The sequence below is a fragment of the Melitaea cinxia genome, chromosome 20 (genome assembly GCF_905220565.1).
Source record: "Melitaea cinxia chromosome 20, ilMelCinx1.1, whole genome shotgun sequence".
Taxonomy (NCBI): domain Eukaryota; kingdom Metazoa; phylum Arthropoda; class Insecta; order Lepidoptera; family Nymphalidae; genus Melitaea; species Melitaea cinxia.
Genome location: NC_059413.1, coordinates 9,344,598 through 9,362,354, shown reverse-complemented (window position 1 = coordinate 9,362,354; position 17,757 = coordinate 9,344,598). Strand labels below are relative to the sequence as shown.

At 36.9% G+C, this 17,757-nt stretch overlaps 1 protein-coding gene across 1 annotated transcript in view; it reads right to left on the bottom strand.

Annotated features, from left to right (window-relative positions):
- The window catches only part of LOC123663472 (unconventional myosin-XVIIIa-like), a 107,460-nt gene that overhangs the window by 7,648 nt on the left and 82,055 nt on the right, over positions 1–17,757 (bottom strand). The window contains exons 5-18 of the mRNA XM_045598151.1: positions 15,079–15,261; positions 13,722–13,901; positions 12,515–12,639; positions 9,511–9,648; positions 9,105–9,248; positions 8,378–8,607; positions 7,705–7,852; positions 6,914–7,024; positions 6,415–6,544; positions 5,773–5,869; positions 3,981–4,104; positions 3,411–3,558; positions 2,137–2,237; positions 138–280 (exon numbers count right to left, since the gene is read on the bottom strand). Coding sequence (XP_045454107.1) covers positions 138–280; positions 2,137–2,237; positions 3,411–3,558; positions 3,981–4,104; positions 5,773–5,869; positions 6,415–6,544; positions 6,914–7,024; positions 7,705–7,852; positions 8,378–8,607; positions 9,105–9,248; positions 9,511–9,648; positions 12,515–12,639; positions 13,722–13,901; positions 15,079–15,261 — 2,002 coding nt within the window. The remainder of the gene's footprint in view (positions 1–137; positions 281–2,136; positions 2,238–3,410; positions 3,559–3,980; positions 4,105–5,772; positions 5,870–6,414; positions 6,545–6,913; positions 7,025–7,704; positions 7,853–8,377; positions 8,608–9,104; positions 9,249–9,510; positions 9,649–12,514; positions 12,640–13,721; positions 13,902–15,078; positions 15,262–17,757) is intronic.

Here is a 17,757-nt window from a genome sequence, read left to right as displayed (position 1 = left end):
GGTGTTGCAGGTGTATATAAGTTACGGTAATCGCTTACCATCAGGTGAGCCGTACGCTTGTTTGCCGACCTAGTGACATTAAAAAAAAAGATATTCAAGACGAGGAGCACGAAGGAGTGCGCAGAGGAGACACGTACCCGAGGTGAGCGTGCGGCGGATGGAGGAGGCGCGGCGCAGCGTGGAGGCGTCGGCCGCGCCCGCCCACGAGCCGGCGCCGCCCGCCCACGCGCCCGCGCCGCCCACGCCGCGCGCCCACGTGCTCGCGCGGCACAGCTCCTCGCTGCTCGCCGGGAAAAGAGTTACACTGAGACTTCTTACAAACATACATATATACAAATAAATCAAATTGGAGTGACTGTTTATAATATTAAGATAACCGCTTTTTACTAAATGCATATGGATGTATGTATACACGGTGTTATAATAAGGTACTTTCGGTAGTGAAAAATAAATTATAAAATTTGATAAAAATTAAAATTTATGTAAAAATACACTTAAAAATTCTGATTTGGAATCATCAAAGCACATTATTGTTTTATTATATTGAAATTAAAAGTCGTATATTTTAATCTGTATATCACGTAACCTAAAACACGACCCGCCATGGTATGACGTCATACGGACAATAACAAAGTTATAAACGATAGCTATTGTAATTCATTATTTTATACCAAAACACCAAATATTTGTAGCTGTTAACGTTGAACGACAAAGAGTATATGTATAAGGTATTGAACTTTTGACGTATTGAACGAGTTCGGTCTTACATACATCATACACGACTTTTGTTATTAACCATATTACGTCACCAAAATGGCTGATAGCGTTTTCGCGGAAATAAAAAAGGTTTAAGATCTAATTTAATTTTATGGCATGAAAGCGTGCTTACTTTGCTGAAATATATTTTTTTGTGGCTTTTTATTGGAAAATCAACATTATGAAGTATTTTTTCAAATATAGTGGAATACCCTATAGTGTTCCTATCCGTATGGCAGAACGTTTGCCGGGTCAGCTAGTTTTAAATTATAATTGGCAAGTTGGTAAGGCGAATTTTTGTTTATAATTTTTTATAGAATTACATTTTCATTACTATGAGTATTTTATACTCCAACTACTGTATGAAAAAGCTGTAAGAAATTGCTTTTAGTGATAAGGTCTCCATTGCATTCCGGATATGTTTGCAATTAAGTACTAAATAAAATAACTCTAAAGAGATCTCTTACATATCCCAATAAAGTTGAGAAATGACAGCGCACAGAAGTACTAAAGTAAAAAAATAAGGCAGTAAGTATAGTGTCCAATGCTTACATTTAACATTAACATGATAAAATGCAAAAGCACACTCATATACATATATACACATCGGTTTTGCAGTCGCCGACTCATATCGTGCTAATCATATGTCCGTGTAACGGGTTTAATCGAGTTTACATTAGGCGTGTACATATTACACGCGCATTTGTATTACTAATAAATACAAACGAATTTTTCGTACTGAACATCGTTCTGTTAGCTATAAACTGTCATGATCTGCGGTGAGTATATTGATTTAAATCGTAACCCAACATCATAGATCATGATGTGGTACATATTTAAACGGCTTATCACAACTAATAATGGTATGTTTTCGTTGCCCCGGAGTGGTTATTCATTTTTCTTTGATTCTACGCAAATATTTTTTAAGGTTTTTAGGTTGAGACACCGTAGTAGATGGTTTCTTGGATCTCAAGTAAGAAATAGTAAATAAACATTTTGCATTCAACGTTTAGAATGTCGTGTATCGATTACCAGTCGAAAGTTTTTAGTATTAATGCTATTTTACTAGGCATGAATTGCTTTTGTGAGTCTGTGCATCATGTCTATCAATTCCACTTATTATAGTAATAAAACAATATCGGTCATAATTCTTAGTAATAATCTATTTTTATTGATACAGTGAAAACTTGAAGAAATAAACAAAAAAAAAGGGAAAAAACCGTTAGCGCGCACCACGTCCTAACTTTACTAGGTAGTCGATTTGTAGTTCGAGTAATAAATCACCCGTGGTATTATAATGCATGATGTTTGATGAAAGGCATGGGGATTTTAAAGCCCATAGATGTTAATTTTAAATTAAAGAAAAGGAACATATAATACTTTTGGCTTTCCTGCAGGAGTGTGTGAGCTCTCTTCATAACAGGATTTTCTCGACTCGCTTTCACCCAACCGGTGACGTCATATAACACAGGATTAGTTCCCTGCAAGAGAATACAAACGTCAAAACCTATAATCAAATAACAGTATCGTTGTAAATGGTTAAATTAAAAAATATAGTCATTTGTATAAAAAAAAAATTCATTGAACTGCACTACATGAACTGGCAGTTGAAGAGGTAGTGCGTGTGGAACATCGAGTCCCGGTCAACGCCTGCGGACGTCACTAGTGAGTACCTGTAGGTGCTGCAGCACGAACTGCCGGTTGTGCGGCGCCTTCTTGATGAGGTAGTGCGTGTGGAACATCGAGCCCCGGTCAACGCCTGCGGACGTCACTAGTGGGTACCTGTAGGTGCTGCAGCACGAACTGCCGGTTGTGCGGCACCTTCTTGATGAGGTAGTGCGTGTGGAACATCGAGTCCCGGTCAACGCCTGCGGACGTCACTAGTGAGTACCTGTAGGTGCTGCAGCACGAACTGCCGGTTGTGCGGCGCCTTCTTGATGAGGTAGTGCGTGTGGAACATCGAGCCCCGGTCAACGCCTGCGGACGTCACTAGTGGGTACCTGTAGGTGCTGCAGCACGAACTGCCGGTTGTGCGGCACCTTCTTGATGAGGTAGTGCGTGTGGAACATCGAGTCCCGGTCAACGCCTGCGGACGTCACTAGTGAGTACCTGTAGGTGCTGCAGCACGAACTGCCGGTTGTGCGGCGCCTTCTTGATGAGGTAGTGCGTGTGGAACATCGAGCCCCGGTCAACGCCTGCGGACGTCACTAGTGGGTACCTGTAGGTGCTGCAGCACGAACTGCCGGTTGTGCGGCACCTTCTTGATGAGGTAGTGCGTGTGGAACATCGAGTCCCGGTCAACGCCTGCGGACGTCACTAGTGAGTACCTGTAGGTGCTGCAGCACGAACTGCCGGTTGTGCGGCGCCTTCTTGATGAGGTAGTGCGTGTGGAACATCGAGCCCCGGTCAACGCCTGCGGACGTCACTAGTGGGTACCTGTAGGTGCTGCAGCACGAACTGCCGGTTGTGCGGCGCCTTCTTGATGAGGTAGTGCGTGTGGAACATCGAGCCCCGGTCAACGCCTGCGGACGTCACTAGTGGATACCTGTAGGTGCTGCAGCACGAACTGCCGGTTGTGCGGCGCCTTCTTGATGAGGTAGTGCGTGTGGAACATCGAGCCCCGGTCAACGCCTGCGGACGTCACTAGTGGATACCTGTAGGTGCTGCAGCACGAACTGCCGGTTGTGCGGCGCCTTCTTGATGAGGTACTGCGTGTGGTGCGGCGCGCCGTAGTGCGCTAGCACGCGCTCCAGGAACGTGTCGTCCGACGAGCCGGGGTACATCGACTCTTCATCGAGTAGCCTATGAACGTTTCAATAATTTATCAATAAATAAATAAAATGTGTGTCTGTTTGTAACATTATAACCACTTGCTAATAACCGCTTTTTACTAAATGCGTGTGGATGTATACACGGTACATATACCAAAATAACATTTTTTACAATTTTTATCTGTCTGTCTTTTTGTTTGTTCTGGCTAATCTCTGTAACGGCTGGACCGATTTTGACGGGACTTTCACTGGCAGATAGCTGATGTAATAACGTAGGTATAGGTAGGATGAGTAACGTAGGCTAATTTTATTTTAGAAATTTATTTATTGTATAACCCTGCCTTTTTGTTATATTTTTAGTTGTATAATATAAATCGATACTTGTAATGAAACGGAATAATTGGATAATACTGAAGTCGAAAACATAAAAAAAGTATAAGAATATACAATTACCATAAAAGTCCTCTACGATCGCAGTCACGTAAATCAGCTTGGGAGCTACGTACAATCGTGTTTTGCGGCGCTTTGTCAAGCAAATCTACCATAGGTCCCGGGTTGACGGTCTCCGACAGCCAATCTATGAGACAATACAACTTTAATAGTATACTTAATATTCTACATCTATGGTCGTCAAATGCGGTCTGAGGGCCGCATGCAGCTCGCCTGTTTTTATGCGGCCCGCAGTTCGATTAATAATTTAAATATGATAACTAACTATCTTCAGTTCTAAACTGATTTGAATGAAAAACAAGAGAATGCGAAACTTTACCAAAATGTATCAAATAATTATAAATGCCTTAAGATTTTATTTAAACTGTAATCTTTCGATATAAAATGGCAATGGAAGCGTTTGTTCACTTTTATTCATTCGATTCGTATTAGTATTTTGTTATATTTGTTAGTTATATTGATCGACAACCAGTAACAATTAGTAATTAAATCATTTCGCTTCGCATCCATCTATCACAGTTCACGGCGGGACATAGGCTTGGCTTTTCCTAAAGTTCGTTCCATATATTCCGGTTTTGTCTACAATCCTCATCCAGACTGCGCCGGCTATCTTACGCAGATAGTCGTTTCTGCGGGCCGCAGGATATCTCATATTACCTTGGCATAGCCAGCACTCGGTCTTTACTACAGAATAAGTCAGTTACAGCGACTACCGGTAGTCCGACACAAGCGACCGACCCACTGTCACTTCATCTGGCGGATTATATGGGATACGTCGTTACTTCCATTTTCTAGCTGATTCTCATTTCTATCTGCTAAACTAAGCTAAAGCCTGCCAAGCTAAGGCCCGATCCTTCTCCTACACGGAGAAAGAGGCCTATGCCCAGTTACACTAAGATAGAGCTATTGGGAGGATTCTCATTTAGGTCGGTTAGCATTTCACCTATCTCCTAGAAGGTCTCCGCAATAATGATGACATCGTCGGCGAAAAAAAGGTAAGTAATGCATTCACTGCTAGCACTGTTGTCACGCCCCTTTCTACGCAGGGTCTTAAAAAAATCTTCCATCTCATTGGTAAATAGTTTTGGAAGATTCCGTTTTCCGTTATTCTGCGACGAACGGAAATCTTATCTTGGTCGTTGGTTTTGAATTCGGTCGTCGGCGGCGCGTTAAGATATAATAATATTTTTGTATTTGAGTAGCGGAGGTTTCTGTCATTACATCTTATTAGATCCAAGGTTTGGAGAGATAAACTGCTTTACGGTACATGATAACAACCGGGACCGACAGCTTTACGTGCTCTCCGAGGCACGGTGGGGAGACTCACTATGTACCCATTATGTAACAGATATGAATATGGATCGAATACATATAAAAGTGGACAAACCGACCGACGGCAAGTAATTCTATAATACCTCGGCCGAAAAAGAGTGACGATTGCTGTTCGAGAGCAATCATATATTTTAAGTCGTTAGTATAACAGTTTCGTGTTCTCCTTAACAGGTGCAATTATATCTAATAATAACATAATAATCTCATTAAAGTAATATCAATTAACGTTGAGCCTCACACTACACTAATATTCATAGTATAGATTTATTGCTCAATAATTAGAAATTAATAACTACAACAGCTATCTTTGTATCTTTTTTTCTAACGATCATATAATTTCCAAGCTTCAGTAAATTAATTAATATTCTTTTTAAAGTTTATTTCCTGTTAACACTTTTAAAGTTGTTTTATTAGATGTAAAATTACTATAAAATACGATAAATCCACTTGTTCTTAGTGTTACCTTCTTCAGAGCCATCATCGAGCGTTATTCCCTCTTGAGCGTAGCGCTCTCGCGGCGCCACTAACATTGCTTCGTGAAAAACTGCTTGAAGACGCTCCTATATACAATAAAAACATTAGTTACATAGTCAGCTATGTAAACATGAAAATAAAGACCATAACAAATTAGTTACTTTAAATGTCTTCATCTGTGGAGGCAACAAATAAAAAATAAATAAATATGGGAGCCATGTTTATTAGCTATTTGAGAGGTGTCAACGTTCTTATATCATCTTAGGAATTACAACAAAATTCTGTTATAAAAATAAGAACAACGAACGGCATCGGTTGTCGTCGGTCAGTTACAAAATTAAAATAATATAGTGATATAAATAAAGAAAATTGTAGCTAGTAAAATGCTCTATATAAACTATGTTTTGTTGGTTGTCTCATTTATTATCATCAATTATCATCTCTCACTCAACCATAGACTGTTCCATACAATCTCCATTTAGTTAAAAAAAGAATATATTAATTTTAGAACGCCATCTTTAGCGTATGTGGATAAGCGTGTCGTTAAAACAGCACCCTCTATCTTTCCATCAATACATCGATTGTCCTTTGAAATAACGGCGTCAGTAGATAAAATACAAATTTAACTTGCCTGTAAGTAGTTGGACAACAGTTTTGATAGGGGCGCACCGCTCTGCTGGCCCGCGCACATTGGATTGTCGGCTCCAGGGCTGTCCAAAAGAAGGATAGACGCAGACGTTCTGGCAGACGTTGACAGACTCCTAAAACGAAATATTATTATGTTATATTACAGTTTTATGAATATAAGGCAAGGGAATAGGGAAAGGAAAATTTTCCTCATTCGTATTATTTTCACAAAGCAGACGTATGAGTTTTTTTACGAAAGATATTTGCTACATTCCCTTAGTCGAAGTTGTACTACTGGTCGGGTTTTAAAATAGAATATTATTATAGAGTATTAAAATTTGCGTTGAATGCTGGATGGATTCTTGAATGGAAAAACATCAAAAATGTGTTGTAGCACGTAAAGATATTATATACATAAAAATCAGAATAACCCAGTTGTAGTACGTAAAGATATATACACGAAAATCATAATAACACAATTTAATGTTTTAAGTTCTACCTACCTATTTACTAAACCGGAGACAATGTTGAACGTTTCGCTGTAAAGTCCTGCAACGAAAGCGTCGAGGGCGTCCGATCCAGGTGCCTCTTTTTCATTAGACGGTGATGGAGTTCTGTCATTAAAAAATTTAATTATTAAAATATCACATTACTATGACTTTTTTGGAAACAATCTAATGCAAATTATTAGAATTAACACTCTCCATATTAAAAATCAAAGTTAAATTTAAAAAAGTGGTCGATTTGTCGATAATTTAAAAAGTGAATTATTGTGAACTTTAGTGAAGTTATCGTAGTTGTCGTCTTATCGTGGATACGTATCCAAAAACGGTGGCACAGCGGTATAAATGAAAAATAAACCTTTTCATACGACTAGGTACACGATGTAAGTACGCAAGACAGTGGAGCGTCCAAGCGTATGAGCGACTCTATCCGCGACCCACGGACAACCCTGACCATCTCACTCACCACAGCTATTGAGGTACTTCTCCAATGGGGCCGCTCTAGATTTTGAGCACGATACATCCGTGTCGGCGGCGCCTAAAAACCGACGGTCGCGGGTTCGAATACTCCGAGCGGTAACTCGGGGTGGATATTTGTGTATATACAAATATTTATTTCTCGTCTGGTTGTTCGTCCTCGTGGGTCTCCCCAGCGTGCCTCGGAGAGCACGTTAAGCCGTTGGTCCCAGTTATTATCATGTACACCTGATAGCGATCGTTACTCGTAGTAGGCAATATATCTTCCAACCCGCATTGGAGCAGCGTGTTGGATACGCCCAGCAGTGGGATACCTGGCGGCGGGCTGCGGCGAGGCGGGCGGGTGCGCGGGCGCGAGCGCGGCGCGCGCCAGCTCGTCCGCGCCCACGCCCAGCAGCCGCGCCGCGCGCGCCGCGCTGCCCGTGCTCGCGAACTGGTACCTCGCGCCCGAGCCCGCGGTCGCTGGGACAGGCGCACACATTTTTTTTTTTTTGATATCGCAGGGTAACCCATTTACGGGTGATATCCAGGATGCCCGGGTAGGCATTCCTAGACCGTATGTCGGCTTAGCACTTGGGGGTGCACTACCGACCAAAACCCCTGCGGGAGCCTTCAGCCGCTTTAATTGGAGGGTCCCGGATCTCGGGACAGGCGCACACATTAACACACTAACTTAACACAACTGTAGTATTATCTTATAGTATTAAATATCTGTAACCGTTAGCGTAGCGTTACATTCAAAAACATATAAATTAACACGTTAAAGGTAACAATAAAAACATCTGCCTGAATGACCTACTTTATCTGATCTATTTGAAGGACTTTCTAATTTATTACTATTTAATCCGTCAAAAGACGTGTTTAGTCTAAGTGATTTACCATTTTAATAAGGAAAGCAGACAATATGTCATAATCACATTTTAACTTACAAAACGAAATTCTCTTTATATTTGAGTCACAACTTTAAAAAAATAACTGATTTTCTACCTCGAACAACACCAGCCCATCCCAAATGACAGATAGCAGCTAGAATCTTCCATATAGCCATTTGTTCCTGTTCGGTTACGGCCAGGAATTGCATGGCTTCCTTCAAAGCCGAGAATTCGGCTGGCGCGTCCGCTTTTTCGACAGAACTGACGTATGGGTTCGGAGCATTCACTGGAGCTTGGTCGAGGAGCAACTCACGGCGAAGACGACCATCGCAGCCATGGAACAGCCTAGACAAATACAAAATTGCTATAAATAATTGGTTATGTTATCATGTATCCTGGCGAACTTCGTATCGCCTTATTTTTTTTTTTCTTAAATAAAATAATTACATATATCAAAATAAAATATAGCATATCTTTCAAGTTGGATCAAACTGCACTCGGTGTGCAAATTTTATTAAAATCGATTAAGCAGTTTAGGAGTCCATCGCAGACAAACAACGTGACGTCAAGATCTCTTATTTCAGAAGAGATTTGCATAAATGCGATTTGAAACTTAAGAAATGAATAGTACGTTTTGGATGGAATCTGAAACTTTTATTTCTACAACTTTAGTGACGTGAACAATATTTGCTTTGATGATTTATTAGTCCTTGTAAAAAAAACCTTAAATATTTGATATTGTAATTTGTCTTAAGACGTTTTTACGTCAAACAAACGTCATATGTCAAGCTGTTATGACATTGAGATTTTTTTTAGAGTGGCTAAATGTGATTAAAACTTACGTATGTAATGCTCTCAGCGATGTTTGATCTGGTTTTAGATCTGGCAGAAGAATCTGAACGGATGATGATACCAGAGCACCGCCTCCGTCGAAGTCCAGCGACGTTAAAGAAACGAATCTCGAAGCGTGAGGGTTTGAACCCGTCCTGAAAATTGACAGTTTTATGGCATAAATATAAAAAAAAGAGAAATAGCTTTTTAAGCAAAACAGAACCCATTAATTATTTATAATTATAATAGTAAAAAACTTATTTTTTTTTTTACTTTCAGTAAAATATGAATCAAAAGTATAAAATTACAAATAATTTAATTCAGTAAGCAGAGTTATTTTGAAATGCAATATACACAAACATAATACCAATGTTTCAACGAGGTATTCTATACTATTATAGAATTGAATATACAAACCGACTAGACCCAAACAAATGCAGGACGTCCAAAGCCGCGTCCAATCGTTCAGGCGTTAGCTTGGAGCCCTGCGCCGGGTACGCGCTAGCTAAGTACCAGACGCAGTGCCGCATAGCTGAAGTTTTGCCGGAACCGGACCTGAGGGACAACAGTCAATTCAATATTTATTTATTTTCTATATGCAAAATGTCTTATGTACCTAAGTGTTTATGATGAAATCTAAAATAATGACTAAATTGCATAAAAAATACTAAGCTATCTGTGTAATTACTGGACTAGCATCTTTGGAGATTAGTGAAGTTTATTATTACTCAAGTTTCAAAAAGGTTGATGTATTATTATATCATACGATAATGTTAGAGACATTCCTGAGTACAATAAGAAACAAATTCTGGTACCTGATGTCATGAGTGAACCTTAAAATATCGTAAACAAAGTTTATTGGTTAAATGATTCTGCCTGCCAGTAACGTGTCACTGCTGGGCAGAGGCTTCTTTTTCTTTGTAGGAGAAATAGATTAAAAAGAATATTAAAAATCGGAGCTTAATTTAAAAAAGCGGCTCTATTGCGAGTTGACGGATAGTTTAACTATGGACTATTAGGAGCTAAGGCGTATGACACAACCGCCACCGACTCGCTCACGTGTTCTTTGAGGCACGCAGGACGACCCCCACAAGGACATAGGTCAGGTTGAGATCAGAAACTACTACGATTTATAACATAACCACCGCTGTTAATCCGACTTCTCGCACCATTACACTAGAACGATAGTCGTAATTACGTAAGTTGTTATTATGTTAAATTTCATATCCGGTTATATCTTTAGGTAAACAAATACTTAATCAGACATTTAATTTCTAATCGGGCGAAACCAATTTGCAACCTTGAACTTTTATGAAAACGTTATTTAAATATTTTATGTAACGAATTCGATTTTTAAAAAACAAGTTCGTCGATTCGATTGTAAAATAACGATAATTTATTTATATATTTAAAGTGATTTCCTAATCTGCAATTATGGCAATACTGTCACCATTTACATAACCATAAGCTTTGCTGTGTCTGTGATAAAATTATATATAAACGTAAGCATGATTTGAATCACTATCAATATGTTCAGTGATGCGTATCTAACTAATATATCTGCCTGAAATATTGCGCGCACTTCATTAAGACTGTTTGATATAAAAATAATAACGGCAACATTAATTCACTTATTAATTTTTTTTTAAATGTCAATAGCGTAGAATTATTATTAAAACAATTACTTAGAAAAGGGAATGAGTTATTAATTTTACAAAGAATTCAAATAAGTACAAATAATAATATAAATTAATAGTTATAAGTTCACAAGTGAAAGTGTTACTTAAAACTAGTCAAAATTCAAACAGTTTGGACTGGAGATGATAAACAACACCAGGGCAAAAATGATATTGTATTAAAATAACAACAAAAAGAACAGCCTTGTAAAACCAAAACCATTTTAAAAAAGCAAACCGTGTACAATTATTTACCCGTAGTTAAGAAATATAGTAGTAAGTAGCCAAGCTGAAGTAGGCAGTAGCAAAACAGTAGTGGGGAACCCCGAGTAAGAAAGAGATGAATGAAAGAAAGAACAAGTATGTGGCATGAAAGTACGAGAGGCATGAAAGCGAGAACTGGTATGAAAGAGTAAATAGCAAATAACGTGCTCCGACCCCCATGTCGGAGGTATAGAAAAAAAAACATACACAGAACCTTACAGTTTTTGATAACATATACACACTTTATTCAAAAATATAATATTTATTTATTAAGAATTTGAAGTATAAACAATGCAACAAACAGTATACGATTCTATGTAGAACAGTTATTTATAGACAAAAACACAAGATATCTTAAACGGATTACGTATAAATAAGTAATTAATCAATCCATGAACAATGAACCTATTTCTTAATAAGGTTTCAATGTGGCGCCGTGAATTGCATGCGTACACGCGAAAGAATGTTAAGTATTTACTATTTAAAGTATTTACATTAAAATGCTATTTAATGTTTTATTTAAACTTCCTTCTTGACTTATGAGTATAATAGACAAAAGCCCTATCATATTAATAAAAGATTAATTTTGCATACACATTTAAGGACGCGTTGACGCAGCGGTCACAGCAAACATTTGTATTGGCTTTATAGATGTTTGTCCTGGTTTGGGCGTTTGTGCTTGTGTATTGTGTTTCCAGTCACCCGACATAGAAGAAAATCCTACTGGGGGCCATTGAGTGTAAAGCGTTTATTTTATATTACGATCAAATTTGCAATTTTGGCTTCTCTACCACCTTGGAACTTAAAAAGCCGACCGATGGCGGGATAACCATCCAACTGCTGCTGGCTTTGAAATACATAGGCCGAAGACGGGCAGCAGCGTCTTCGGTGCGACAAAGTCAGACCTGCGGTCACCAACCCGCCTGCCCAGCGTGGTGACTATGGGCAAAACACATGAGATCATGTCATTTTTGGCGCGAACTTGTGGAGGCCTATGTCCAACAGTGGACTGCGATAGGCTGCGTGTGTGTTGCAATTTTGGGTTGTAATTGGGTTTCAGAGGGAGAAAAATCAATGTAACTAATCTCTTAGCTGAGAAAAATCGTAATTTCTATATTTGAACGCTAAAACCTTGGCCCAATTAATATGAGCTTCCACTTATGCGAATACTAATTGCGGTCATAGTTATACTACAGAAAAACATGTTTAAAAAAATAAAGGGTATATTTTCGCCTGTTTAATATCGGTGTCAACTGGTTCGTTGTCAGAAATTCATTTTGCTATTTATAAAAGAAGATCATTAGTTTAAAAAACTTCGCTACTAAGATTAAAGATCTAGAACTTCAATCATAAAAACACACAAATCATCTTAGTATCATAAACAATACGAGTTTAAAGTAGCACGTCTAATGTAACGTTAAAATTTTGTCAAAAAATAAATAAATAAAAATCAAATTCATAAGAGAGTAATTTAATCTTACCTTCCTAGAAACACAATAGCACGATCACGTCTGGAAGCCAACATGCAACGATGAGCTGACTGAGCTGCGGCGAAAATATGAGGTGGCATATCGTCAGCGCGGCAGCCTCGGAACATGGCCGCCACCTAAAATAATATGACACTATATTATATTTATTACATATAATTATCCTGCATAGCTCAAGCTGCTTTGCTTCCATGCTTCTTCTACTGTTAAGAAGAACAATTAGGCGTTTAATCTCAAATTAAAGGGTAGCATCGCTGGTCCGCTTAGGTATAATGTAGGTCTCCGGACACTCTGATGACAATTATCACCAAACATTTCTTCAGTTGTTGCTGGTACATTAAATTAATAGTCTTAAGCTTACAGTATTTATCAAATATTAAAAAGTTAAAATGTTATAACTTAATCAACGTATTTCTATTAACTTGAATGGCACAACTTTTACATCTTTTTTTCCTATTAATTTTTAGTTTTAGAATTATATTTAGGAAAACATTTATCATGATATTCTTGCTTTTTCTGCTTCGTTTATTATTATTATGTCAGATGACATTGAACATTTTATTATAAAATTTATTGTGAATATTGATATAAAAATTATCAGTTTTAAATTATTAGTGTGCTAACACTATATGTTGTCTATATCACTATATTCGGTTCATTAAATATGTAAATTACGTTATGTTAACTATGTAACGTTAACACTATGAGGTAGGCCGCGGCGTCGGTATGCCATTCAACAATTTTTCTGTGACCCACAAGGACTGCACAAACACCCAGACCACGGCAAACACCTGTATGGCAAATACATTTGTATTGGCCATACAGGTGTTTGTCATGTGCGGGGATCGAAACCGCAACCGCCAGCTCAGGTACAATCCATGGCTGTGACCGTTGCGCCATCGCGGATTAACTGGATAAAAATTAGTCTGAGTATTCTTGACCTCCAGCTATCTACATAGCTTACTTTAAATTTTAACAATAAGTTTCGAAATTTTTGCGTGAAAGAATAACAAACATCAAATACAATTATTTACCTTTATAATATAAGAAATTAAATAGTAATGTATGCATTATACATTTTTATCGATTTTTTTATATTATTTTACAGCATAAAAAAAATCTAAAACAAAAAAAGTACAAAAAGTAGCCTTATCGCAAAGCGATTTCTTCCATTAGGGATGATATTGTTTTTTTTTTTTACCTTTTCCGTATAGACCGGTGTGGTACGCTTAGGCGGTCCAAGTACCAGGAGCGCATGACCAGCACGCACGTGAGGCAAAGCGGCCGCATAGCGCGACCGCAGAACGTGCAGAGCGCCGCACTCGTTCAGACAGCGCAGTGAAGCGATGTCTTCGCAACGCTCCAGTTGAGGAGGATTAGCCTAATAAAAACATATATTAGCATCTCATCATCATCAATTCAGCCTATCACAGTCCACTACTGGACACAGGCCTCCACAAGTTCACGCCAAAAGTAGCCAAAAATTGGCATCTAGAAGTCGTAAATCATAATATATATTTGTATATTTAATAATAAACTTTTTCAATGCCACTGCATTTTGTACAGGTATAAAGTTCTATCATGTTTTTGCTATTTCAATTGCTACAGATTCTTTCTTAATGATTTAAATTCATATTACCAATGCTCTGTATGAATATATTTCTCCGTGTAATCCGTGGTAAACGGTGTTGGTATTACGATAAGTACTTTTTGTATATATACTGATGTTGTTGATACCCATTGTAATACTGTTTGTTTTCCCAAATAAAAAGAAAAAAAAAAAAAAAAAAAATTCTCATTTGCCACAAGAGTACTATACACAATTTATTTTTTACGTAATAATTTAAATACACATAGGTACTTATTATGTAATAATATTAAAATCTTGATTCATAGCTGCTCAAATATTCATCTTATAATTTAATCATTAGTATTAATCACAAATAAATGAATTTCATTTTTGTTTGTTAGTTGAATGATGTAAAAATCAAGTAGATAATACAGATACCGAGTCTCCGCTTGATTTATCAACCCAACGCCTATTAAAATTTACTTTGTAGCAATTCTTATTTTTTACATGTTTTGAAGGACAATAGGATATTTTATATCGCTTATGAATCGTAGAACAATAAAAAACTCGTTTTATTTTACATTCACAAAATGTATTATTAATAACAATGACTAGTGAAGAATTTATGAGAAATATTGTATATTTCCTTTCGAGCTCCTTAAGGGTGGAATTTTTAAAGCAGAAAATTATATTTTGATTTATTTCAATAAATGCCTACGAATTAATATTCCTTTCTTCCTTCACACCTTTGGGAAGTGATAACTTGGAAACTTTGTGAGAACTTAAAGTTTTTCTATTTGAAGAGTCATCTTTAGTCCTTTATTATTGGTAAAAACAAATCTGGCGATCAGTCTTTATAATAATAAAGTCAGCTGTTACCTTAAATACAAGCAATCAGTTGCCAACTTTAGAAATGGTAGACCGTCTGTGTGTGTTAAAAAAATAACATTACTGTTTATTCCAGCCACTAATCTGTTACGCACTATACCTTTTCAAGATCATCTTCATCGACGGTGATCACTTCTCCGGTCTGGAGGACTCGAACCTTGGCCCTGCCTGCGTCTGCGTCTCCTTCCCTCACCACCGCGGTGAAACCACCTCGGTGTGCAAGCCACATATGACCAGCTTGGAGCCATTCTTTTTCACAGGCTAATTGTTCCTCGGTTTTCGCCTGAAAAGAAAAGAATTGGATATTTATAGCAAATTTACTTCACATTTAATAGTAGTTGAAACATTATCTTATCAGTCCGTTGACGTAAAAGGCGGATTACCGGATAATTTATTGTATAATTAAGAATCTTAGTAGTAATATACATTGTGTCAACATGTAAGATAAAGATCATAGAGATCATATTAGAACATTTTGTGCAAGAACTCAAGTACATATTTGAGAATTGTTGATTCGCAGAGGACAACAGATAAAATTGTACTCCAAAAGAATACACGATTGAAAATATATAAAAAACTCTTTGGAATATCTAATTAGCGCTATACTTTTCAATCAAAATAATATATCGACACATTCTTTGATATTTTATGCCTTTGCACGGGTAAACTGGTTTTTGCGACCTTGTTGAGTATGCGCGAATTTATTTATAATTTATGGAGATATTTCAAAACTTTTAATACTAGTTATTACATAAAATATTTAAAAATATTTTACGAGACCCTACAGTAACGAACGACTTTTTTATAAGTACAATTAAGTTGGGAAAAAAACTCACTGAAATTTGTTTGTAAAGTTGTATTTCAATGATTAAGTATAAAAGTATTTAGGTACACATATACAGTACACTTTTAAAACTTCTTTTAATATACTTCAATTTAGTATTAACTTTAAAAAAGTTTTACGAAATTTTATTATTTAGACGATTAACTTGCTCTACAAGGGAAGCGTTGATATTGAGAAGTTGGAAACAGTCACAGGAAGGTATCATATCATCTCATATCAATACAATGTTTGTCACCGTTATTCAATGAATATTATTGCGGTCATACGCAATGATGCAGATATAAATTTACATTACGCTTCAGCCTGTAATATTGCTACTGGGTATGGGACTCTTTCCCGTGTAGGAGAAAGCTTAATCGACCACGTTGCTCCAATGCGGGTTGGCGGTTATATTTCCTACTATGGAGTAACGACCGCTATCAGGTGTACATGATAACAACCGGGACCAACAGTATAATGTGCTCTCTGCGGCACGGTGGGGAGACCCACAAGACGTAACAACCAGACCGCAAATAAATATTTGTATAAGCACAAATATCCACTTCGAGCGGGAATCGAACCGGTGTTTAGGCGCTGCGAACACGGCACACGCGCCATTACACCACAGCGGTTGTCGTCGGTAAATTTAAGAATTCATAAAATAATCTTTATCTTATCTTTAACCGTGACTCTAAAAATATACATACCGCAAAGGGTTATTTTTAATAATGAAAACAATTCCACTATCCACAGATTTATAAAACAGAATGTATGTTAATACATGTAACATGAAGTATTTGCATATAGTGTAACAACCTAACCATTAAAGGTGGTTTTTAATTTCACATTAGTAACTCCATAGTAGGGAAAACAGGATATTTAAATCAGCATTAAATAATGAGGAAGTATTTAATAAGAACATACAATTAAAATAATCAAAACATTTCTAAATATTGTAACATTGTTAATTGTATTTGTATATTATATTACCGTTTACATTTTTAAGCTAAAATACAGGATTTCAAGCATCGCTTTGGAAGGTTCCATCATTCAAAGGAATGATGGCAATGGTCGAAATTTAATTATTTTATTAGTTAAACACGTAGTTTCAGGCTAAAATATTTTAAAATAATATATAATACATAATTAAATATATATCAGCATGTATGTATGTATGTATTTATGTATGTATATGTTTAATTATTTGAATATTTACTATAAATTTGTTGTAACTGGTACACCTATGCTGACGCTAGACCATTTCCTTTGCCTTAAGGTTGCCTGGAAGAGATCGCTATTTAGCGATAAGGCCGCCCTTTGTACCTAATGAATATATATTTGCAATGTATTAATCGATAAATATTTGTGAAAAATATGGACAAAAGAGTTTCTGAGCGCACCTATAACTATTTGATAACCGAGTGATAATAGTTGTCTACAAAAGAGATCAAACGATTCACAGCTACAAACATTTTCTATCGGAAAATTAAATTGTCGTTTTTAGAATTTTCCGTTGATTATTACTTACGTTTATCATCGTTTAAACCTTCTCTGAACTTTCACAAATATATGAAGATCAAAATAAGCCAAATTAGTCCAGCCATTCCTGAGTTTTAGCGAGACAAATGAACAGCAATCAATTTATATATAGATTATTCATTGAAATACATATACTGATAAGTTAATAAGTCTAAGTAACCTAATCATCTTACATTAGATAAAATTGATAGATTTAAAACTTTGCAATGTTTCAGCCAAACCTATTACGATGCGATATCTAAGCACTAAAATTACTATTAGGTTTTAGTCGTCATATAGGCATGTGCCTCAATTAGACCTTTGACTAATCGTGAGATATAGGTATCTAATATATTGTTTCACATTTCTTTTTTATTTGCAATATTCAATAGTTTAATCAAATTCAATCTTTAAAGCATACCTGCCTTTTTCAAGGGT